This window comes from Pempheris klunzingeri, chromosome 13, assembly GCF_042242105.1.
Source record: "Pempheris klunzingeri isolate RE-2024b chromosome 13, fPemKlu1.hap1, whole genome shotgun sequence".
Taxonomy (NCBI): domain Eukaryota; kingdom Metazoa; phylum Chordata; class Actinopteri; order Acropomatiformes; family Pempheridae; genus Pempheris; species Pempheris klunzingeri.
Window position 1 is genome coordinate 16,450,545 of NC_092024.1, and position 25,957 is coordinate 16,476,501.

A 25,957-nucleotide genomic window follows, 5' to 3' on the forward strand; every position below is an offset into this window, starting at 1 on the left:
CTTGGCTCTTTCCTTCCCCTGCGTTGCTTTCCTTTGCCCCACCGTCCCCAGACTCCCCTCTGTAATGCTGCTGCTCTGGCAGCACCAAATTCCTCAACCTACAGTTTAGGTTTGATTTTCCTGTTTTTTTTTTTTTATCTTGGAGAAGCTCAACCTGTGGAGTACATTGGTCAGGAAACAAGCCTGTGATCACCGAGCGGAAATGGAATAATTGAATAACTTGGACATTTTTTTAACTGAGGTGGAAGCTGACTGGATTAATTCTGAGGTTGAGGTTTTCCATTCACTTCTGCATGAGGAGGCTTTGCCCCCAACTCAGAGGATAATACCTGAAATTGTCTCCATATCACCATGGCTGAAGGTAGGACTGTTACACCTCCATCAGCACTGAAATTAACATTTACTAATAATACTGAAATAATTATACTTACTGTTCACTATATTACAGAAAGCCTAAATAATAGATTCTCTGTAACAAATTAATAGCAATGTTTTGATCAGGTGCGCTCTCTTGGGAAAATGTGTTGAAACTTGGTTGCTATAAATACAGGATATCATGTATCCAGAGTATTAGTATTGCTCTCTTGTGACAGACGTGACTGCCACTGGCACTGACCTTTGATTTTCCAGCTACTTTCTTTTTTTTTTTTAACATTTGAAAATAAGCTTCTTATCTGACCTGCTCAAATAAGTGGTATTTTATAACTAAATCTTTTGTCTGATGAAGTTTAAGGGCTTGAACATATTGAGCAATAACAGGTAGTTTTCCAAAACAATCAGCACACATTTGTGGTGACACTCGCTCTCCATCCTGAATAAGTCTGTTTTTGAGTTTTTCATAAGGCAGCATTTGTTTATGAGGAAGTGAATCACGAGTCAGACATAATCAGAGTTAATTCACAATTAGAAGGTGTCTCTAACACTTTGGTACTGGGTCCAAACCGGAAAGGGCAGCAGTGTTGACACAGTCACACTCTATTGGTTGATGAAGACGAGGATGTCAGTTTTCCACATAATTTTCCACTGTACTCAGCAGAAGAGAATAATACATGTATTACATATGTCAAATATTAATATTAATCAGTTTCATCTAAGTCACGTTACCATTACCTCAGCACAAGGAAATGATTTTACATGTTGATGCATCACAGAGTCAGTTAACACAAAGGTCAGACACACTGTCTCCACCGTGTAAAGTTTAAATCCTTTGATCACTATGGAAATATCCTTCACCTGTCGTGGTTTAGCTGCAGTAGAAGATGACACATGAAAGGTGGTAAGGGAAGGGCATTATTTTCCCAACATGCCGCAGTAATTTCCTAGCGAGGTTTGTCTTCAGCAATGCTCCTGCGTTAAAGTTGTTCATATAGTAGTTATTCATATTAAAGTAATGGTAACACTGTGGATATGGTGGATATACATTTATATTTTTTATATTTTTTCAATTTAGTTATATATCATTGTTTATCGATTACTGGACTACATACTTAAAACCTTCTGTCTTTGTATTTATGTTGGCACCGGCATGCTCACATGCTGGAACAGCTTGTGCTTTATGCTTATGACCTTGTTTTTCTCACTGATCTGAAGTTGCTTGGGTCTGAGTCTTTAATTCATTTCTGTGCACCAATCAGAGTGCAGAAACATTTGAATCAAAACCCGATGACAGTTTGGTGGTTGTTTGCTGACATTGCCCGCACTGTTTTCATATGGATTCCTTTAATATGATTATTATACTTAAAAAATACACAAGTCAACACTCTGGCAGACTAATTTAGACACCTATCTTTGGCATTTCTCTGCTCTCATTACAGATGCTGATATATTTACAGTAATCTAGTATCAGCTGATATTTTGATCCAGCTCGAGTACACACACACACACACACACACACACACACACACACACACACACACACACATCCACATGTGCCTTGAAGAAGCAGGGTGAAAAATAACTTTCCCAGTACGTTTACTGTAAGACTGTAGCCTCTCTGAAATTGTGATCAGTCTTTAACTGCATGCCTGTACAGCATTACTTACAATGAGAACTGGGGGGATTATACCAATCATTTTTACATCACTGACTGTAAAAGGACACAACAAACAATTTCATATAGTTAGACCAAGCAGCAAAAGTTTGACTATAACTACTGTCTTGATGTCTCAGAGTGAAATCAGTATACTTTTGTTTTTTCACATAAAGGAGCCTCCTCCGCAGCCAGTGGGTCCAATGGAGCAGCGGCACAACAGACAAGCTCCCTCGGGTCCAAAGGTCTGGGGTTCCTCAGGAAACTCAAAATGTCTGCAGAGCTGCTGGTTGCTCTGGTAGCCCTCCTGTCCTGGCTGGTGGTGGGAGTGGTGATGTTTGACTTTGTGGAGTACAAAGCAGTCCCTGGTACGTCACAAATACCTAATTGATGTGTCTTTTTTTTAGAATTTCAATCATCATTCATGCACAATAAGCAATTATTTCTGTCATGCCTGTCAGACATTCAGCAAATCATTACGGACCCTGTGCAAGCTGTCAACGACGCTGTTGATGAAGTATCCAGTCTGCTCAATAAGTTTCAAGGTACATAAGAGAGATAGCAAAAATGCCACACCTTTTTTTTTAGTAGAAATGAAACCAGTGATGTAATGTTTGACTCTTATTCCTGGTAGAATGTGCACCTGATTTAAGTGACCCCATGTCTGTGGCCACGTACGCTGGGGAGGAAATATCGGAAGCAAAAGATGGGTTTGTTCGCTACTTTTCAGATGAGGAAGGTATGAAAACAAACTCATCTACTGCCAAAAAGTATTTTAGCATACTTATAATGTAACACTGACTCTAATGACCCCCCCCGCAAACCACAGGGAACTTCTACCTCAGCTACGTTGACCCTGTGGTCATTGGTAGACAAGCTTTCCATTCAACCAATGACTTCATGAGTGGAACTGTGGGCTCCTTCAGGGACACACTGTGTGCTATTATGGATACTGTATTGGATACTTTATGGGACATAAATAAAGGTATGTATTCCATATTTTAATGCTCATTCTGGCTAAGGAATTTGACTGCCTTCTCTTTTTATTCACAAGCAAATAACATATTACCGTATTACCCATATTGCCCTGTGTAAAATTTGATTAATTCAATTAATCTGTGTGTAAATAACTCTTAACTAGTTTGATTCTTAATATTTTAATTATTCCCTCATGAATGTCCTTGTTTTTCTCAGGTGAAATTGACGTTAGCTACGTTGACCCTGTGGTCGTAGGCAGAGGTGTCTTCAGTGTTACTAATGAGTTCATGTGTGGAGTGGGGGGTTACATCCAGGGTGTGCTCTGTGCTGTTTTGGACACTATTCTGGATGTAGTAAAAGGTATTCACTCTCCTCCTTTAACACCTCTCTCATCTGCTGACCTTCTAACATCTTCAAATGATTATTTAACACATCATTCAGCACTGATGTCACATATTTGTCGTTCGTATTTGTATTTGTTGTTTGTTTGCTCTCCTCAGGAACCACAGATATTAGCTTCATGGACCCTGTGGTAATTGGCAGAGATGTGTTCAGTGTTACTAATGACACTGTGAGTGGAATAGTGGGCTACATCCAGGACGTGCTCTGCGCCATCTTAGACGGAGTGCTGAAAACAATAAGAGGTACCTGACTTTAACCTTTGAATTGTCTGTGGTGCAATATTTACATTAAATGTTATTATATCTGTATTGTTTGTCTCATTGGTTGTCCAAATTAAATACTAAATTAACATTATTACTCAATAACTATTAGCTTGTGTCTATTATGGGTGTATAACGGTGCTTTTTTTGTAGTGGAAATTAATCATTTCTGGCTAATAGCTTTTCCTTTTCAAATTTTAAGATAACAAAAAATACCTGAAATTTGATGAATGAAGTAACTCACTGGCGAATTGGCATGAATATATGTTTTTCTTCTCAGGAACTACTGATGTTAGCTTCATTGACCCTGTGGTTCTTGGCAGAAATGCCTTCAGTGTTACTAATGACTTTGTGAGTGGAATAGCAGGATACATCCAGGGTGTGCTCTCTGTAATCTTGGATGTAATACTGGACACAATAAAAGGTGCAGTATCTGCCCTGGTTCATAACCTCTATAATCTATGTATACCTCTAGCTCCACTGTAGCTAACTGCAGCCATGACTCCTCTGTTGATCAGATATCCAGCACGCTCTGGGATTCAGCCCCATGTCGGCTCTGAAGACAACAGCAGAAATCGCCAAAGAGCAGACAAACATGGTTGTGAGCTACATCTCCACAATGCTGATTGGCGAACAAGGTCTGTTTTAACACATAAGTTCCATATCATACTTTACATTACTGTTGCAGGTACAGTATATCAGTGCTGAGCTTAGTCATACAAAGTATGAATGAGTGTTATAATGGAAGACAGTGTAAACAAATTGAAGTTGTATTATTTTAACAGCAGCTTTAACTTCACTGACTTGGTGGTGTGCTGATATTTCAGGGATCATGCCTGAAGTGTCTGTTGACCCCATGAAAGTTATTGAAGATGCTGTGTTGGAGTTCACAGACAAGAAAGATTTGTTCTTGGCCTACATGTCCAGCATGATTGTTGGTGAACAAGGTATGCTTATTTATATTTGTTATATACAAAAATATCCCAACTCTAATTCTTCAATACTATTGACCAGGAAAGATGAAAAATACACAAACAAGAAAATATACCTTCATGCATGCACATTTATTTCTTTTGTTTTAGGTGAACCTGTTGCCACGCCAGTTGTGAATGTAGTAACTGAGAAAGGTTTCACTTTTCACTTTTAATGCACCTAAAAGCATATCACTACCTAGGATGCACCTATTATAACATGTCTTTTTCTTCTCTTTAGATGAAACTGTAGTTTCCCCATCTGATATAAATTTAGTACAAAGGAAAGGTAAGTAACAACAATAGTTTTCTTGTAACTCTAAAAAATTATTTGTTCAAAGTCTAGGTAATTAACTTTCATCATCGAAATGTAGGTGAATTTCTGCCACCTTTGGAAAAAGGTAAGAAAACTCTTACATATATTGCAAATATATACAATAATGTTCATTTTGGTCAGGCATGGTGTGTGTTGCCAGCAAATAGTGGCTTTTCATGCACCCATTTTTGTTTTTCTTTGTTTGAACCGGTCTCACGTCTGCCCTAAGTCATGTTCAGTTTAATACATCAAGTCAGAAATTAAATGATGTGTGTATGTCTATCTTGTTTGAACAAACTTTTCCACTTGAAGTCTGGCATGAACAATTACGCATCATAACCACTGTATATATGTGTAATAAATGTTTATATGCAAACACGTTGTTGTGGATTTGGTGACTGCATCTCTCCCTCTGTTCATCACACTGAGTGTTTGTTTCATTGAAGTCTGCATTCATGTGTTTTGTCATTAAGTTGTTTTTGTTCTGGTCATTATGTTTTGTGTCGTATGTTTAAAAAAAAGATTTCTTAAGAAAAATTGTGCATGGAAAATTGTCTTTAATGTGTCCTTTGGAGCTGTATTCATCTGTTGCCTTCTGCATTGTCCAAACATCTTCTGTACAACTGACTGATTGCCTGGGCTTCAACAATTTAAACTTCTCTGATTTCCTGTATGCATGTATGAATGTATGTGTCTGGATTGTTTGACTGGATGACAAGTGTTTTTCGTGTTGAATGTTGAATTTTATCTTTGCATGGAATCACACTAGTAAACACCACATCGGTCAGGAGCTGCCTTCAATATATTACCGATTATAGTAATTTTAGGTGGTCATATTTTGGAGAATTGGCAATGGGAGCAAAAAACTGTCCCAAATATCTTGAAAGAATAAGAATAAGTTTAGTGATATTCAATAGTTTTCTTTTTTTCAATAAATCCCATCAAAAAACTAAAATCAACAATTAATTGATCCAACTAACTAAAGTCTTTTCTGTGTAGACTGAGTCACAGACAAGGGATGTTGATTCTCACATTTTTCACAGATTGAGTAACCCTGTCATATAATGGAGAAATCACAAGATATAAGACCATAAAAGACCAAATATCGCAATTACAAGACATAAAAGTAGAACTGAAATTCTGAACTGAAATCTAATGCAGTTTAGTTAAAGTTTCCTAAATGGGAAATTATTGTGCCTTTTTAAAAAAAATTGAGATACATGTGACAAGAGCAGTGACTCGTTTTATTGATATAATTCACAAATGAGGAGAGTCAATAACTGCAGCATGTGGTGTTTACTATTTAATGAACGGTTGCTGTCATTCTTCCATTTCACCCCATCAAAATTCCTTTTGTACCTGAAAACAACTTTGAAACTGCATTTCTATGAAAAATGGGAAAAGATGTCAAAGTCAGATAAGGCAGGTCACGTGGGTTGATGATACAGTTACAGAGATCATGCGTGCTGCAAAAGATGAAGCTGCTTCTGCTGCTGAGTTAAGTGAGGCTCCAGACTCAAAGACGGAGGAGGAGGAGGAGGAGGAGGCTGAAGCTCCCACTGAAGCTGCCCCTGAAGTAGATGTGAAGGAGACAGAGGAAGATGATGGTATTAAAACGGTTTTCTCTTTAATTGTCACAGTAGTTAGGTCAGGTACAAGATCAATAACGGGCACTAAATTTGTTACTGTCACATCACTAGTGAAACATGTCGACCTTGACGGAACAGAACATGAACCATCACTGGACGAAGAGGCAGAGGTTGATACTGAGGAGGAGGAAGAGGAGATTAAGACAGAGGAAGAGGATGCAGCACACATGAAGGAAGAGGAGGAGGCGGAGGCGGAGATAGAAGATGAGGAAGACGAAAAAGAGGAGGAAGAATTAAAAACAGAAGATGACGAAGCAGAACAAGAAGAGAGAGATATTAGCATGGAGGTGGTTGAGGTAGAGGAGGAGACCAAAGCTGAAACAAAAATAGAAGAGGAGGAAGAGGAGGAGGAGGAGGAGGAGGAAGAGACCAAAGCTGAAACTAAAATAGAGGAAGAGGTAGTAGAGGAGGGGGAGGAGGAGGACGACGACAAGGAGGAGGATGAAGAGGAGACCAAAGCTGAAGAGGTTTTGGTAGAGGAGGAGGAGACAAAAATAGAGGAAGATGTGGTAGAAACGGAGGAGGAGGAGGAGGAGACCAAAGCTGAAGAGACTTTTGTAGAGGAGGAGGAAGAGGAGGAAACAAAAATAGAAGAAGATGCAGAAGAGGAGGAGGAGACAGTGGAAGATGAGAAGGAGGAAGAAGAGGAGGAGACCAAACCTGAAGAAGTTCTGGTGGAGGAGGAGGAGGAGGAGGAGGAGGAGGAGGAGGAGGAGGAGGAGGAGACCAAAGCTGAAGAGACTTTTGTAGAAGAAGAGGAAGAGGAGGAAACAAAAATAGAAGAAGATGCAGAAGAGGAGGAGGAGACAGTGGAAGATGAGAAGGAGGAAGAAGAGGAGGAGGAGACCAAACCTGAAGAAGTTCTGGTGGAGGAGGAACCGGAGGAGGAGGAGGAGGAGGAGGAGGAGACCAAACCTGAAGAAGTTCTGGTGGAGGAGGAACCGGAGGAGGAGGAAGAGGAGACCAAACCTGAAGATGTTTTGGTGGAAGACAAGGAGAAGGAGGAAGAGGAGGAGAGAGAGACCAAATCTGAAGAAGGTTTGGTGGAAGATGAGGAGGAGGAGGAGGAGGAGGCAAAAACAGAAGAAGAGGTAGATGTGGAGAAAATTGAAGAAGATCCTCATGTAGATGAAGAAAGAGGCAAAGAAATAACTGACACTGATGTCAAAGATGAGTTTGTGAAAACTGACCAGGACGATCAAGCTTCAGACTTGGACAGTGATGAGGAGGAGGAGGAAGGAGAAAAGGAGGAGACTGAGGTGGAGGTGGGTGATGAAGATAAAGATGAAGATGATAAAGATGAAGAACCATCTGTCCAGCAACTTGATCTTAAAATCCTGTCAGCCGAAACACTCCTTAATGCCAGTGTGGTGCCTGTGTCTGATGAGGAGGAGGAAGAAGAAACACCCATACACGACGAAGACAAAGTCATTGACGACCACGATGAAAACAACAACAACAGTGAAAGTGGGAAAGTTGATGTTAAACGAAAGAGGAAGGTTCACATTTCCTCTGTGAGGCTCAGACGAGCCGGATCCAGAGCTGAATACCTCCGCAGACTTGAGAAAGGTACAAAACCCTTCCCATTACCATCACACATTCTTTAATCATGTTTTTTCATTATCAGGTAATGAAAATCTGTCCGACCGGTGAGTGTGTTAATAATGATAAATATACCGTGAAATGACAGTGTGTATATTTATCATCTTTACATCTTCTTAACATGTTTTCAAAGGACAAATTGAACGCTTTGTGACGTGACAAGCGTTATTAGGCCTTAGGTTTGTTGAGTGACTGGTGCAACATGTTTCATATTTTCATTTCAGTGCTTTTTGTTAACGTGCTTGTTAATTTGTCATGTGACCACGTTAAACATCAAGCAGAGTATCAACAGAATTCTTTTCATATATTTTGTTAGCAAGTAAAGTATACAATGATCACGGTGCCTGTGCTGTTTGTATGACTATTCTCAAAACTTACAAGGAACTCCAGTTCTTTCTTTTATTTCCAACCATGGCTCATTTCATCTTATCTGTGTCACAAGAATTAGAGTTGGAAAAACCTCAAGATAAGTGCCAAACACAGGGACTAAATTGATATTGATTTTCTCATCTGACTTTAGGAAAAGTTGGTGTGTTTCAAACAGATTTGATAGATAGTTTTAACTGAAACACAAATAAAGGTGGACAGAGCAAAGTCAAGTCAAGTTTTATTTAGATTAGAAAAGCATCCTTAGGACTTAGGAGTGAATAGCTGCAAGGAGAGAGGATCTTGAGACTAATACAGGACCGTCCTCATGCTCTTTTCTTTTTGATGAGTCAGCAAAGACAGATCTATTTTCTAAGGTGTAAATTGTAAACTTAAGTGTTCATGCTTTATATAAACCAGTCAGTGTTGGCAGTGTGCCATTTGTAGGCAAGGCAGCTAGAGGGAGCTAACAGGCTGAGAAAAACATTGGCCGGTTTCTGGATGAAGACATGGAAAAAAGGTTCTGATGTACTGTTTTATCTTCTCTCTATGGTGAACTATGTAGGCTATAATTGAAACATGATTACCAAATAACTAGATATTTTTATAATTTTGTTTTACATCTCTGCAGTGTAACTTAGGTCTGATTGTTAGTGTCACTCAATTTAACATCATCTAGCTACTAGTTTGTTCTTGATCATAGTGTTTTTAGTGCTGTAGTGCTTATAGTGCTTATGCAAGCATGATGACTATATTACAGGTGTGAATTACTGGTCAGACTTGTCATGTGTTGTATATTTTTACATATTTCTGTATGATATACTTTAGTTCTCAAAGAGGCAAAGGAAAGACATGCTATTAAAGAAGTTAAGGATGCCATTCTTAAAGGTAACACAATTGAAACTGCGCACTTTCTTTACTTTGCTTACTCCCAAAATGTATTTTATATTTCCCAATGTTCTAATTAAATGCGCTGATTTGGTAAAATGTACTGTAAAGAAGATTGTACTCTATGCACACAAGCACCTGATAATTTTGTCTATGAAAATGTATTGTTGGTTGGCCACAGACATTGAGAAGAAAGAGAAAAAAGAAAAGGAAGCCAAACTTCAGGAAACCATTAAGCTAAAGGAAGAAAGGCCAAAGGAGGAGGCAAAACCCCTTGAGAAGAAACCACAAAAGCCCAAAGGTAATTATGCTTAATCAGTATATATAGCGAAAATTATTGTTCAAAAGTACAAAAATAAAGATATGGCTGTTGCATTTTGTGAAGTATACGTATAAAGTATTAATATGTCCACGACAGAACATACATCATCGTACATCATTTTGTTTAACTGCACATGCATATTTTTGCATGATTAGCATGTGCTGTGAATATAGGTCAACATTAAAAACAGATCTGTTATGGACATCTCACAGAACTTGACAAAACTGACACTTTCATGGTTGCCTTAAGATGAAGAGCCTAAAAAGAGGGAAGAACCAAAGCCTTCTAAAGATGAAAAAGAAGCAAAAAAACAGTTTGAGGAAGAGGCAGAAGTAAAGAAGCCTTCTAAGGAGAAGAAAGACATAGCAAAACCTAAAGAGAGGAGACCAGTAACTAAACCCTCGAAGAAACTACATGAAGAAGAGAAAGAAGAAGAGAGGGAGGAAAAAGCCAAAAAGCCACCAAAGGAAGAGAAAGAAGTCAAGAAGCCATCCAAAGAAGAAGCAGAAGTCAGGAAACCTCCCAAAGAAGAGAAAGAAGAGAAGAAACCATCCAAAGAAGAAACAGAAGTCAGGAAACCTCCCAAAGAAGAAAAAGAAGTGAAGAAACCATCCAAAGAAGAAGCAGAAGTCAAGAAACCTCCCAAAGAAGAAAAAGAGGTCAAGAAACCACCCAAAGAAGAAAAAGAAGTCAAAAAAACTCTAAAAGAAGAGAAAGAAGTCAAGAAACCTCCCAAAGAAGAAAAAGAAGTCAAGAAACCTCTAAAAGAAGAGAAAGAACTCAAAAAACCTCCCAAAGAAGAAAAAGAAGTCAAGAAACCTCTAAAAGAAGAGAAAGAAGAAAAGAAACCTCCAAAAGAAGAGAAAGAGGTCAAGAAGCCTCCCAAAGAAGAGAGAGAAGTCAAGAAACCAACCAAAGAAAAGACAGAAGTCAAGAAGCCTCTCAAAGAAGAGAAAGAGGTAAAGAAACCGCCCAAAGGAGAAAAAGAGGTCAAGAAACCATCCAAAGCAGAAGCAGAAGTCAGGAAACCTCCCAAAGAAGAGAAAGAAGTCAAGAAACCATCCAAAGAAGAGAAAGAAGCCAAGAAACCCCCAAAAGAAGAGAAAGAAGTCAAAAAACCATCCAAAGAAGAAAAAGAAGTCAAGAAACCTCTAAAAGAAGAGAAAGAAGTCAAGAAACCTCTAAAAGAAGAGAAAGAAGAAAAGAAACCTCCAAAAGAGGAGAAAGAAGTCAAAAAACCACCCAAAGAAAAGACAGAAGTCAAGAAGCCTCCCAAAGAAGAGAAAGAGGTCAAGAAACTGCCCAAAGAAGAAAAAGAGGTCAAGCAACCATCCAAAGAAGAAGCAGAAGTCAGGAAACCTCCCAAAGAAGAGAAAGAAGTCAAGAAGCCTCCAAAAGAAGAGAAAGAAGTCAAGAAACCATCCAAAGAAGAAGCAAGAGTAAAGAAACCTCCCAAAGAAGAGGTAGAGGTCAAGAAACCATCCAAAGAAGAAAAAGAAGTCAAGCAACCATCCAAAGAAGAAGCAGAAGTCAGGAAACCTCCCAAAGAAGAGAAAGAAGTCAAGAAGCCTCCAAAAGAAGAGAAAGAAGTCAAGAAACCATCCAAAGAAGAAGCAAAAGTAAAGAAACCTCCCAAAGAAAAGGTAGAGGTCAAGAAACCATCCAAAGAAGAAAAAGAAACAAAGAAACCCCCAAAAGAAGAGAAAGAAGTCAAGAAACCATCCAAAGAAGAAGCAAGAGTAAAGAAACCTCCCAAAGAAGAGGTAGAGGTCAAGAAACCATCCAAAGAAGAAAAAGAAGTCAAGCAACCATCCAAAGAAGAAGCAGAAGTCAGGAAACCTCCCAAAGAAGAGAAAGAAGTCAAGAAGCCTCCAAAAGAAGAGAAAGAAGTCAAGAAACCATCCAAAGAAGAAGCAAAAGTAAAGAAACCTCCCAAAGAAAAGGTAGAGGTCAAGAAACCATCCAAAGAAGAAAAAGAAACAAAGAAACCCCCAAAAGAAGAGAAAGAAGTCAAGAAACCATCCAAAGAAGAAGCAAGAGTAAAGAAACCTCCCAAAGAAGAGGTAGAGGTCAAGAAACCATCCAAAGAAGAGAAAGAAGTCAAGAAACCATCCAAAGAAGAAAAAGAAGTCAAGAAACCATCCAGAAAAGAAAAAGAAGTAAAGAAACCTCTAAAAGAAGAGAAAGAAGTCAAGAAACCATCCAAAGAAGAAGCTAAAGTCAGGAAACCTCTCAAAGAAGAGAAAGAAGGAAAGAAACCTCCCAAAGAAGAGAAAGAAGCCAAGAAACCCCCAAAAGAAGAGAAAGAACTCAAGAAACCATCCAAAGAAGAAGCAGAAGTCAAGAAACCTCCCAAAGAAGAAAAAGAAGCCAAGGAACCACCCAAAGAAGAAAAAGAAGTCAAGAAACCATCCAAAGAAGAAAAAGAGGTAAAGAAACCTCTAAAAGAAGTGAAAGAAGTAAGGAAACCATTCAAAGAAGAGAAAGAAGACAAGAAACCTCCCAAAGAAGAGGCTAAAGTCAGGAAACCTCTCAAAGAAGAGAAAGAAGAAAAGAAACCTCCCAAAGAAGAGAAAGAGGCCAGCAAACCTTCCCAAGAAGAGGCAGAGGTCAAGAAACCACCCAAAGAAGAGAAAGAAGTCAAGAAATCATCCAAAGAAGAAAAAGAAGTCAAGAAACCTCTAAAAGAAGAAAAGAAACCTCCCAAAGAAGAGAAAGAAGTCAAAAAACCAAGGAAACCATTCAAAGAAGAGAAAGAAGACAAGAAACCTCCCAAAGAAGAGGCTAAAGTCAGGAAACCTCTCAAAGAAGAGAAAGAAGAAAAGAAACCTCCCAAAGAAGAGAAAGAGGTCAGCAAACCTTCCCAAGAAGAGGCAGAGGTCAAGAAACCACCCAAAGAAGAGAAAGAAGTCAAGAAATCATCCAAAGAAGAAAAAGAAGTCAAGAAACCTCTAAAAGAAGAAAAGAAACCTCCCAAAGAAGAGAAAGAAGTCAAAAAACCAAGGAAACCATTCAAAGAAGAGAAAGAAGACAAGAAACCTCCCAAAGAAGAGGCTAAAGTCAGGAAACCTCTCAAAGAAGAGAAAGAAGAAAAGAAACCTCCCAAAGAAGAGAAAGAGGTCAGCAAACCTTCCCAAGAAGAGGCAGAAGTCAAGAAACCACCCAAAGAAGAGAAAGAAGTCAAGAAACCTCTAAAAGAAGAAAAGACACCTCCCAAAGAAGAGAAAGAAGTCAAGAAACCATCCAAAGAAGAAAAAGAAGTCAAGAAACCTCTAAAAGAAGAAAAGACACCTCCCAAAGAAGAGAAAGAAGTCAAGAAACCCCCAAAAGAAGAGAAAGAAGTCAAAAAAACATCCAAAGAAGAGAAAGAGGTCAAGAAACCATCCAAAGAAGAAAAAGAAGTCAAGAAACCATCCAGAAAAGAAAAAGAAGTCAGGAAACATCTAAAAGAAAAGAAAGAAGTCAAGAAACCACCCAAAGAAGAAAAAGAGGTCAAGAAGCCTCTAAAAGAAGAGAAAGAAGTCAAGAAACCTCCAAAAGAAGAGAAAGAAGTCAAGAAACCATCCAAAGAAGAAGCAGAAGTAAAGAAACCTCCCACAGAAGAAAAAGTCAGGCAACCTCTAAAAGAAGAGAAAGAAGTCAAGAAACCACCCAAAGAAGAAAAAGAAGTCAAGAAACCTCTAAAAGAAGAGAAAGAAAAGAAACCACCCAAAGAAGAAAAAGAAGTCAAGAAACCTCTAAAAGAAGAGAAAGAAGAAAAGAAACCCCCAAAAGAAGAGAAAGAAGTTAAGAAACCAATTAAAGAAGAAAGGGAAGCCAGGAAACCTCACAAAGAAGAGAAATTAATCAAGAAACCATCCAAAGAAGAGGCAGAAGTTAAGAAACCACTTAAAGAAGATGCAGAAGTTAAGCAACCTCCTAAAGAGGATAAAGAAGACATGAAACCTTCCAAAGAAGAGAAGAAGAGAGAAGTCAAGAAGCCTCTGAAAGAAGACAAAGAAGTAAAGAAACCCCTCAAAGATCAGAGAGAAGAGAAGAAACTACCCAAAGAAGAGAAAGACTTGAAACCATCTAAGGAAGAGAGAGAATTGAAAAAGCCTCATGAGGAGAAACTAGAGAAGGAGGTGAAGCTTGGAGAACTGAAAGAAGTAAAGAAGCCTACTAAGGAAAGGAAAGAAGTGAAGAAGCCCTCTAAGGAGGAGAAGGAAGAACGAGAGCCACCTAAGGAGGAGAAAGAAATTAAGAAACCCACAAAAGAAAAAGAGGTTAAGAAGCCCACCAAGGAGAAGAAAGGAGTAAAGCCTTCCAAGGAGAAAGAAGAGAAGGTACCGTCAGTGGAGGAAAAGATTGTTATGAAGCCTATAATAAAGAAGCAAATAGACCTGAAGAAGCCTTCTTTGGAGGAAAAACCTCCCAAAAAAGAGAAAGAACCAACAAAGCCTGAAGAGGTAAAAGAGGTCAAAAGGCAGGTCAAAGAAGAGAAGGAACCAGAAAAGCCAGCTAAGGAAGCTAAAGAAGTTAAAAAGCCTTCTAGAGAAGAGAAAGAAGTAATAAAGCCTCCAAAAGAAGAACCAGAAAAAGACTCCAAAGAGAAGAAACAACCAGCTAAAGAAATGGCACTGGCAAAGAAACCCTCTAAAGAACAAGACCAAGAGAAACCCACCAAGGTGAAGGTCGAAGTCAAGGAGGTTCCCAAAGAAGCAGAACCAACAAAGCCTTCCAAAGAGGAGAAAGACGTCAAGAGGACCCCCAAAGATAAAGAACTTGTCAAGAAGAGAGAGGCTAAGACAGGTATGGTCAGAAATGCTATGCTTTAGCAGTTACAGTATGACGATCCATCTATTTGTACCTGATTTGTTAACAATGCAGCCATACTAGCAGCTCTTTCCTCTGTATAACCAGCTTTTCCTCTTTATTTCAGACACTAAACCCAAAAAGGCTGTGAGGAAGATTAAAACAGTCAAAACAGAGGTTGTGTCTGTCCTGAAGAAGGAACATCTTAATGTTACAAAAGCAGGTGAGACAATACAGTATGTAAAAGAGCAGCTCAGGGAAACATTTTATCCATGTGGTCAGTGTTTGACGAGTTTCGCTGTTATCCTCAGCTTACCCCCAGCTGTTTAAATGAAACAAAACAAAACAAAAATCTCATCTGAAAATTTGAGTAATGGCTACTTGTTCAAGTGGCTTTAAACAAAAAGCGACAAGACTCCATTGTACCCCAGTGCACAGCAAAGCAAACAATCCAATGGTTGACTCAGTTGTGTAAAAGTTATTTTAAAGACGTGATTTTAAAATTAGGAACAAGAGTGATGTCATGATTTCTATATGGAAGTCATGTGTTTTTGGTAATTCTGTGGATACATCCCCACTCCCCCTAAAGAAAAAGAGAAAAGAGCCTAGATAATAGATCCTCCAGTCCACAGTGTTTTACTTTTTCACATCTGTACAAACACATACAAGGTTACAAACACATATGTCATTCACTCAGACAAGTCAGACTTACAATGCTGACAGCAATACAATGCTGTGTAAAATGAAATAAAACAGCATGACACTGACATTGGAGCATAATCTATCGGCTGTTAATTTCAGCTGATGTACCAAAGAGGGCAGCAAAGGTGCTGAAAGCAGTGAAAAAGCAGATAATCCCTGTCCTGAAGAAGGAACAGATGAATGTTACAAAAACAGGTGAGTAACAGACCATGCTCAGTGTAATAACACTGTATGTGAACTTTAAACTACACTGTGAGAGATTGTAAGCAAGAGACGATCACTGAATCTTTATGATATCAGGAATCAAAGGAATCATCCAGCATTTAAAACTAAAGTATTGCTCTAATAATAATACTACATTTAAAGCAGGGATCTCATTAAGCCCTGCTTTATATTTCAATAATGACTTCAATAATGTAATAAAGATGTTCAAGGCACTTCAACACGATATGTATACGGCTTACACATCAAGTGACTGATTGAGTGAAGTGTTTGCTGCCATTACATGTTGCCTAACGCAATGTGATGGTCCAGTTCTGCAGGTAGATTGATTTAATAAGAAGCTCAGATGAGCTACTTAATTGTATGTTTGAATATTCTCCATTAATAGAGGTTCCTGAAGTTCCTAAGGTGAAAGCCAAACCTGAACCTGCAAAGAAAGGTATGAGGATGCTTTTATTATTTTTTTGTGTCAGGAGTTAGTCCATTTGTAAAAATAAATGTAATCAGATTTTTTTGTAACTCCATAATTAAATATCTTGTCAGTTGACATTGCCTTTTTATGCATAGAACACATGACAAACACTGATCTTTATTTATACTTAGATAATGGCTTTTTCATGTCATAATTTCCCAGCAGTGGCAGCTCCCAAGGAGCCCAAGAAGGAACCAAAGGAAAAAATTAAACCTGTAAAACCAGGTAATGCAAAGAGTCACCTCTTGTAGGGCCATGTCACTCAGAGAGGAATATCAAAAAAGGTCTAACATTAGAAATACTAACATCAACAACTTACTATAAAAACTCTATTTATATAAAAGAAGTTGCATCAAAACCTATAAAACAGTTCACTCATGAAAGGAGGATTCATAGCAGAGCTGTGTGAATGCATTAGTTTAAGCTACAGTAGTTTTACCTAAACACTGTTTACATTTCACCCAAGTAATACTATTCAACACATTCCATAAACCCACTAAAAATACTCCAATGAAAACAATTTTAGATTTTTCATGCATTGATTGCAGGGATTCCAGCAATGTGGCGATGTAACAGCAGCTTACATTGCAAATGTTTTCAATGTAAACTTTAAAATTAACTAATCAAATGTCAAAGCTACACTGATTTTGTGCCTCATTTTGTGATACAGATGTTCCAAAGGAAAAGGCCAAAGCAGCTCCTGTTAAGAAAGGTAACACACACTTTATTAGTTTATAAGTTACAGCTTCATGATCATGTTTTCACCACCAGAGAGCAAACTGATTAATTGTCACAAAGGAAATAAAACATTGTGTTTTTGACACACAGAAGCTGTTGCTCCTAAAGAAAAGGCCAAACCAGTCATCTTGAAAAAAGGTAAGAGTGATGCTGTTATACTGTAACATGCATAAAATATCTAACTGCATCCTGAACTGCAATTACATTTCTGCCACCAGAACAAGAAGGTGCTCCCAAAAATGCCTCTCTGGTGAGAGAGAGAGTCAGAATAGTGCCTATGAAAAAAGGTAGTTTTCTGTGTTTTATATGTTTTTTAGTTGTAAAATCGTCCATGTTTTGGCGAGTTGAGTCCAAGCATAACTCTGTTTTGTGTTTGTTTTTCTTCTTCAGAAGTTAAAGTGCTAAAAGAGAAAGTCAAAGCAGTCCCTGCAAAGACAGGTCCAGCTCATTTGAAATATTTTAAAGATCAAAATGTTCACCACATCAAGGTGTTTTGGTTCTGCATATTGAACATCATGTAACATGTTTTCTTTAGCAGCTGAGGTTTCGAAACCAAAGGTCAGACCAGTGCTAACAAAGAGAGGTAAGACCTTTCTCAATTTAACTTCATCATTCCAAAGTGTGATCTTATTATATGGAATAACAAATTTAAAATCTCTTTATGTAGAACCTGCTCCACTCAAGACAAAACCTGCCCCAGTAGTGAAAGGTGAGGGGACTCTAATCTACATGTTCATGTTTAAATAATGAAGCTATTCATTTTCCTACTCATTTGTTTGTTTGCTTGTTTTTTCACAGAGGCAGAAGTATCACACAAAAATGTCTCACTAACAAAGGAGAAGGTCAAAGTTGTGCCACTGAAGAAAGGTAAATTTTTTTGTTTACATGGCAAATAGTTTTTATGCTCACCACGATGGTATTTTCCATTTCATCTATCATCCATCTTCTGTACCATTTTCCTCTGATATTCTTTCTTCCATAGTGCCTGTAGCTCCAAAAGAGAAAGAAAGAAAACCAGCACCATCAAGAAAAGGTACCATTAAATTCTACTATTACTTTTTCCTTTTTTTAATATTATGTACTCATTTTGACAGTCTGTCTCTTAAATAGTCTTTATTATGGAAGCTTGAATTATGTTCAAGGACTCGTAAGTGCACAAATAAACTGCATCAGTTGTAAATAAGCCACAGTAGCACGGACGCAAAGTGCTGGAAAAGGCCGGGCTGATGGATACATTTGTTGTTACTATTTGCTTTAGAAGCTGAGATTCTCAAGGAGAAGAAGGCCGAGTCAGCTGCGCCCAAAAAAGGTACATTTTTCTTAGTTTTGTTTTTCATTTATTTCACAATGTATTGTCTCTCTTTTATTTGCAATGAGACTGCAGTTCTGTCACAATACTTTCTTTGTGGTATCTTGCCTTACTGTGTACATTAGCATTAATAGGATCATGTATTTCAGCACCTGTTATCAAAGCAAAACCCAAACCTGCTGAAAAGAAGAAAGGTATATGGCAGATATGTGTTTCTGTATGTGGCTGCTGATGAAATGCTCATCCAGACTAAATGCTTTACTGCCACATGAAAACGACTCAGATCAAACTCAGCTATAACATCGACGTGCTTTGCTATGAGCTGACAAATGTGTTTTAGCCTTTGCACTTTTTTTAAGCCCCACCGGATAATATCAAAAATGAATTTTCATTATCTAAAAAGACTTAGAGGACTTGATATTTTGGATATGCATGTTTTTCACACAGCGGAGATGACATGTTTTATTTAAGCTTAAAGCTACAACGTACTGGCACGAAAAGCCGCCCAGGCTTGTAGCTCTTCAAATAGATTTATTGTGTCTCTAACCTTGTCTCTTTTTATGTAGAAGCTGCTGTGAAAGAAAAGGCAAAGACGAAAACCTCAGTGAAAGGTGCTGATTAGTTGTGCTTTATGTCTTTAATATTCCGTAGAATATAGTCCTCTAACCTGTAACATACAAGGAAGACGTTTGGACGAGTTTCTCATGCTCCATAGCACACATCTCAACCACATCTTCAAGAAATGTGATAGCATTTCATTAGACAGTTCAGTCACTTGTTTCATCTTCACTTATCAGCTTTAATTTATAAACTTATAAACTTTTGTTTTCTTCTTTGTCTTTAGAACCTGAGGCCAAGCCAGTTGCCAAAAAAGGTAATGCAGATATAATCCATCATTATTTGGCGATAAGCTCCTTAACACAACGACTGAAATCAATTTGTGTTATGCTCAGCAGCTGAGGTCACAAAAGAGGCAGCTCGTGAAAAGAAAGGTGAATATTCAAAGACATAATATTGTATATTTGTTTTTCAGTTGTGAAAAGTCACACGTTGAAAACTGTTGAAAATAACTGTTTTCCAAGTAGTCTGCCGCTGTCATCTGCCTGCAGATGATTTTCTGGGACTGTAACTTACAACAAATATGGTTATCGTCTACATTCCATTGCCAGTGTATTAGATCGAATGTAATACAACAGTCCTGAAATGAATCCTCCTTTCAAGAAGGTTATAATGTTTAGTTTTTGTTGAAGCTGTTTTAGAGAGGTGTTACTGGTTTGTGGTGCTATATTGTACTGAGTTATACATTTATATTGCAACAGTTTTAGCTAGATTTACCCAGTAACCTGGCAGCCAGAGTATATATTATACTACTGTAGTATTACTGAAGCAACTGTCACACCAGATAACAACAAAGCTATTTGTTATCAATAAACTTTTACATTCTTATTTACTCAGAGCCCAAAATACCAGAGGACAAAGTCAAACAAGCTGCTACAAAAGGTACAGAAACAACATTTACATCTCACAATGTCACGTTTGGTAATAAATCCATAAACCTTTTGATTTTTAATGCAAAAATGTTTATCAGTGGGGTCATTTTCCTGTAATGCGCTCTAATTATATGGCAAACATTGTCACAAATATACATTAATTAATTGCATTTCCTCCCTGATGGCCCAGCATTGTTGAGAAAAAAGGCCAAACCAGTCCATGTGAAGAAAGGTACATTAGTGGTGCTTCAGCAGAAGCAGCAGTCCATATAACCAGTGTGGGATTGTGATTTCAGTGATGTGGTCACTAAATGTAGGTCATTGTATTCTCTGAGCTCTCAGCTCTGATTGGATTGCTGACAAGGGAAACAAGCATTTTGCCAATGAGATTAACAATAAATCATTGTAGAGAACAGCATGCATGGTAAATGGAGGATGAATTATCTCAGTTGGCACACAGCTGTTTCTATGCAGTGATCCTCAGGAATACTGTATGTTTAGAGAGGCGTAGTTGGTAGATCATCAAGCTTTTATTACCTCTCATCTTCTACAACATGGACAATAAAGAGCTGAGATTCCAAAGCAAAGGTTATCTGAACCACCAAACATTAACAATGTGTTGTAACTGTTAAAATGTGAGGAACATATCTGGACACTTCCAGTCCTCTGCTGGAAGATGAGTGGAAGATTTCCCCGCATACAACCTCTGTTTAGGCAAAATAAAGACATACACGACATGTAGTGAATATGAAATGGGCGTTACATGGAACCAGAAGCTTCAAAAGAGGCCAAACTAACTCTAGCTGTGTGATTGTCTAAGATAAATCTTAATTTACTCTGTGTATGATGAGGAAATAGCATCACATGTCCATTTTACATGTGAGGAGATGATAAAAAGCTGGAGAGGAAGATAAAAGCTGTGAAAAGTTGTTTATGAAAATACAAAAGTGAAAGCACACTTGTGTATTTTCCAGAAAAGCCCAAACCAGCTGTTGATGGGAACAACACAAATCAACAGTGTTTCTTTGTCAACGCTGATGGACTTTTTAACACTTATCACAGCTTTCTAACTGTAGGTTCCACATGCTACGTAAGCTGCTCTAAGCTTTTAGAAATCCAGGTTTGTTGTGGTGATGACGTGGCTCAAGCCGCAATATGAATTGTTGGCTTACGTTTTGACGCTTACGTTTTGTGTCCTGATTGGCGACGTCTGATCTTACTTTTCCTTTTACAGAAGCGGAGACTCCTAAGGAAAAGGAAAAAGTTGCTGCAGTGAAGAAAGGTACAGTGTTTGGTACAATGACAACTATCATTTTTCATATCACCATTATTTAGATTAGTTTATAATGAAATTTGGTAATGCATTTGGAGTATTATTAATCATATATTCTGCAAGTCTATCACCAAAAATGCTTCCAAAAATAAAAGAACTGTATGTTTTTTCAATTGCCTTTTCTTCCTGATGACACAGCCATTTCTAGGGAAAAGACCAAACCAGTTCGTATGAAGAAAGGTACATTTGTGGTGCTTAAGTAGAGGCAGGACTTCATGTGGCCAGCAGTGGTAATCTGAGTACAACATGTAATCTGATTACAACATGAAGGCCACTGCAATCTGTATGCACTGGGTTATACAGAGGGGAGACAGCTATTTTTACCTGCTACTGCTTAAACCTGAGAATATTTTCCTGCTCAATATGAACATGTCTTTATATCCCCAATAGAAAGAATTATGATTTATTGGCATGTTATTATTCAACAGGAAAATCTTAGATTTATAGACATTAGTGTACAGAATAGCACTGTATGGGCATTTGTCTATAAATCTCAGGCTTATAGACCATAAGTGTATAGATAGTTTAGGAATATTTTACAGTTTGGCACTGAACATGCATGCTAGAAGTTTTAACAACTCGAAGAGGACTTGGCCTCCTAAAACCAGTAAAACATGCACATGCACTGGCTTACACAAGCAAGAAAGACTTTCTTTCACTGAGGAATAAAATGAGGCAACAATTCTGAAACTTTTTGTATGTGTATGGCAATGAAACAATGTTGTAATTGTCCGTCTCTTGCCTCCTTGTGTTTGTTTCATATTTGTGAAGCAGAGCCTGAGATTTTAAAAGAAAAGGTCAAACCCACTGCAACAAAGAAAGGTACAACCAGCCTTGAGGAGCATTTGTTACATTTGTTACATCAATACACATACATTTATGGAAACCTTGATTTACTGCAGAGGATGGAGCTCTTAAAGGAGTACTTTGACAATTGACATTTTCAGTGGCATCATCCTGCCACCCCCATGAGAAATTTCTGGGGAAGCCACTGTCACAGTACTTTACAGGACACCTACTACTGTACACTAGACCTGAATTACCCGTGGACATAAACAAACGTTTACTTATTCATGTCTGTTTATTTTTAGAAAAACCAGCTGAGAAGAAGGCAGCCAAAGAAGAGAAAGCTAAAGGTACAGTGTGCAATCAGCATTGAACACCAGAAGTTAGTTACACTAATAATAGACTAATAATAGTTATTGATCTTTTGTTGCTGTTTACAGAGGACAGAGTTCTTAAAGAGATACAGGAGCCTGCAAAGAAAGGTATAATTGTTTCTTAAGCAACGAAATTCTGAGTGCTCAAGATACATTGCTGGAGCTTTACTTTATTTACACACACACACACACAAAATCTCTTTTCTTTTGTAGAAAAATCTTCTGAGAAGAAAGTTGCCAAGGAGGAGAAAGTAAAAGGTAATGTTTAGTGGAGTTGTAATTCATTATAACACTGTATTGTTGCAGTGCTATAGTTTCTGTTTATTGATTTATGGTTAACATCATGTTCCCTGTTTAATAGCAGAGCCTTCTGTATCAGACAGCTTTCTTATGGAAGGTAAGTGCAAATTCCCTTCTCATCACCGAAATATCACACAAGCACACAAGTTGATGCAGGCAGTCCTCTCTCTGGATGCCAGAGAGGAGCTCATCATACTGTGATTTATAATAATGTCCTGTGACTGCGTCCGCAGATGAGCTGCCCTACTTCCAGTGTTTCTTTGTGGACGAGGATGAGGCCCAGTTTCCATTCTACGCCTTCTCACCGCTGCACATATGAAGCTTCAGTCTGAATCAAGTCTGAGGCTTACAATTTAGTCAATTTACTGATAATGACAAGGTCACGTCACGCCCCTGCGCTGTGCTGCTGAAACGCAGCCTGCTGTTCACTGTTGGTGTTCAGGAGAAAAGCCTGGACAGCAGAGGATGATGGGTGATTTTAATGTGATGGACCGACTTTTGTTTTATTTCCAGATTTGGTTGAGCTCTCGTACCAAACACATGCAGCCAGTGTCATTCCTTTCCATTTTTTGATTTTTCTTTTGTGTGTGTTTTTGAAAGGTGGATAATATGAGAATATTTAAATGGAACAATATAGTATTTTACCTTTGTGGATCGTTCGTTTAGATCCTCACAGCAACACATGCAAATAAATATGATGGTGCATTTTTAAAGAAGGAACATTGTGGAAAAGATGTTCAACTGTTCTGTTGACAGGGTACAAAAATGGCCACAATTGCTAATTCAAGGCAGACATTTACTTGAAAAGTGGTTTGTACTGTTTTCATACAAACTTTTTATTTTTATCATACATACATGTACTTTTTATGCTCAGCCACCTATTTCATTTTTAACTTCTTTTCTTCATTGTATTGTAGACGGCAACTTATCCTGCCTTTAAGGCCATTGAATCAACAAATGGGCCTTTTATAGTGTTTGTACATAATTCCATAATTCTTTATTTTATTATTTATTTTATTTTATTTTATTTTCTCAGATATATTCTTCTGTTTTTCCCTAATGGGTACAAACAAATTAATGCAAATCAAAGCATTAATGAAAGTTTTTTTCTGTTTCTGTCTCCTTGTTTTGTGTCAAAAGGAATGACCATGCACTGTAAATGAGAGCTCCCAAACATACAGATGAAACACTACCTTTAAAGTCTTATTAAACTGTACCATGTGGACATGTGCACCAGCTCCTCATTTTGACAATAGCGCTCAAAACACGCATTGCATTGACTGCACTGTCAAAATGGGGTTTGAGTCCATATTTACTTTTTCTACCATCAAGGATCAGATTTATACTACAATGGAACAACATGTTGGAAACTTTTTTTTCAGCTACTCGCTCATTTGAATTTGATGCTACTTGTTTTCGTCAATGAAAGGGCGAGTCTTTTCTTTCACTAGATGTTTTGCAAGCTGGAACAGTTGAGCACATTAATTGTGATTAATTTGTCGTCAGTCAAAAGGGACGACTGCTGCGACTCCTTGATAGACCAAAAACACACTGAACCTTTTGAACAGGTTCTTATGAATCAGAAAGTGGCAGAAAACTAGGACAATTGTTCCAAGTTTTATATATTTTTTGTTTTTTTAAACATGATATTAATGCATATCTCATATTATAATGTCTCATTAACTGTGCTGATACCAGCGGTGACAGGATTCATATTACAGTTTATGAATATCCTGTGCATGTGAGGTGCAGTGTGGCTCACATGATTTCAGATTGATTTTGAATACAAAAATGAAATCCAGTCATGCATTTGAAATCTCTGATGATAGTATGACAGATGACGACGAGAGAGCCGCAAGAATCGGCTCCTCTCCAGATGTGTCTGACAACCTGAACGTTGTCGTTAACGTGGTGATGTTGAGGTTAACATTTATGTCTCTGACTATATTTGCTAACCATATCTAAATGGGATTACGCTCTCAGTTGCTGCAGAGGGCGTCGCGTGTTTGAGCAGACCTCAGATGTAAACTGGTGCATTATTTCTCAGCTTTACACCAGCTGTTGTTTACATATGGCGCTTTACATTTCGCTCCATATGCTGCATAGATGTCAGTTATTACAGCTTGTGGCGCTAATCCCGAGTCTACTGAAAAGTAAATCCACTTATCTTTTTTATTAAACTAATAGAAATAGACTCTTTATTAGTCCATAGATGTAGCATAACACCCTCAGAGTCCAGTAACTGTAATATAAGAGCTGGAGCTTTATGGTGATGCTTCACTATCACTGATAAAGTTGCAGGAGTTTCGTTCCCACAACGACTGTTTTCAGATTTGGATTTGAGTAAAGAAGATCAATATTTGTTAACTGAAGTATCTGAAGACTCACTTTAACCAGTAAACATGTGCAATATCTACATTTTTAAGTATCTCAGTGATCAAAGCACTGTATGTTTGTCTGAATGTCTTTGAAAGAAACGTGCATGGCGTGTTCGTGTTTGTTTTATCCTCTCCTGTTTTGTGATATTTTTTCCCAACTTTGAGAATGACAACACTAAATACTTGAACCTATGAATCAGGGTATTTGATACCAATAACTGGCATTTGTCTCTCAATGGTGTTGTTAACGTGGTGTAAGCACAAGTACTAACCATTCATACTTAAAATAACCTCATTGTAAATAGTTAAATAAACAGAAAAGAAAAGTTTAATCCCTGAAGCATTACTACTGAAACTGCTCTTTAACTGCAGTTTAAATCACATCATGTATCATTTGTCACTTACATCTTACTTATGCTTGTGAATAGTAATAACTTGACATTAAAACCTAGCAATGCAACCGTTTCTTTTGTAAGTCTTGTATCTCTCTAAAACTGCCAACCACAACATTTCTAACACGACAGAGAGAAATCCAATAGAAATGATGAAGGCAGTATTTTGTTTTCAGCAGTTAGTCTCAGCTGTCAGTGTTAAACCTACTGTAAGTACATGATGATTTTAGCGCTGACCAAAACAAAAAAATCCCTGATACAATTGGTCATGAAAAGTACAAAGATTTACTCCTTGGTTTCGGTTGTGTATCAGTTGTTTACATTTTCAGTGACATCAGTCTTGCACACTTTTTCATGTGGGAGTGGGTTTCTCACCTCAGATAAGGGAATTATCTCTATCATTACCTTTATCATTTATGATGGTCATTACCTAATGAGCAGATTATGACAACTTCAAAATGTGAGCAGTGTTGTTCACCCTATATATATACACACACACACTGTATATATCGGATATATATATCAGACACCAAATGTGAAAAAGTTACAATTTTCGAGCTCATATTGAATATTTATTGAAGCTCACTTTTATCGCATTCAGCTCATTTTACTTACATTTGCAACAGAAATGTGTTATATGTCATTGTTAACAATATATCTAAATGTGAAAAAGTGTTACATGTTAAATCTCAATCTAAATATTTAACATTTATTCATCAGCTAAATTCTAACATAAGCCTAAAAAATATTAAAGCCAACATGTGTGATATTTGTGTTATCATAGCATGAAACCTCTCCTCCATGCTCCAAATAGCAAGTCAAACTAATTTTCAGTAGACGGTAGGGTCTTTCCCTCATGAGGCTGTAGGAGGGTTACCGCAGGT

At 37.8% G+C, this 25,957-nt stretch overlaps 1 protein-coding gene across 22 annotated transcripts; it reads left to right on the forward strand.

Annotated features, from left to right (window-relative positions):
* On the forward strand, positions 1-25,146 carry LOC139211632 (trichohyalin). 22 transcript variants are annotated; one of them, XM_070841940.1, is made up of 47 exons: positions 1-361; positions 2,206-2,397; positions 2,491-2,574; positions 2,664-2,768; positions 2,859-3,014; positions 3,224-3,367; positions 3,508-3,651; positions 3,950-4,093; positions 4,188-4,307; positions 4,497-4,616; positions 4,752-4,796; positions 4,882-4,929; positions 5,015-5,041; positions 6,405-6,563; positions 6,657-8,174; positions 9,402-9,461; positions 9,643-9,762; positions 10,033-10,302; positions 10,363-10,422; positions 10,513-14,574; positions 14,705-14,800; positions 15,379-15,474; positions 15,890-15,940; positions 16,136-16,198; positions 16,644-16,685; positions 16,802-16,849; positions 16,930-16,998; positions 17,102-17,149; positions 17,247-17,294; positions 17,379-17,420; positions 17,510-17,578; positions 17,694-17,744; positions 17,970-18,020; positions 18,170-18,214; positions 18,587-18,631; positions 18,865-18,894; positions 18,974-19,012; positions 19,476-19,520; positions 19,701-19,742; positions 20,745-20,792; positions 20,982-21,023; positions 21,615-21,665; positions 21,935-21,979; positions 22,070-22,111; positions 22,217-22,261; positions 22,365-22,400; positions 22,537-25,146. In XM_070841940.1, exons 1-47 carry the CDS (start codon positions 352-354, stop codon positions 22,620-22,622), a joined length of 9,003 nt encoding a protein of 3,000 aa, XP_070698041.1. In that variant the 5' UTR covers positions 1-351; the 3' UTR covers positions 22,623-25,146. The 22 variants fall into 22 exon arrangements, with proteins under 22 accessions (XP_070698041.1, XP_070698035.1, XP_070698036.1 ...); XM_070841934.1 differs by having other exon boundaries at positions 10,033-13,053; positions 13,105-14,574; XM_070841935.1 differs by having other exon boundaries at positions 2-361; positions 10,033-13,461; positions 13,519-14,574.
* The last annotated feature ends 811 nt before the right edge of the window (positions 25,147-25,957 follow it).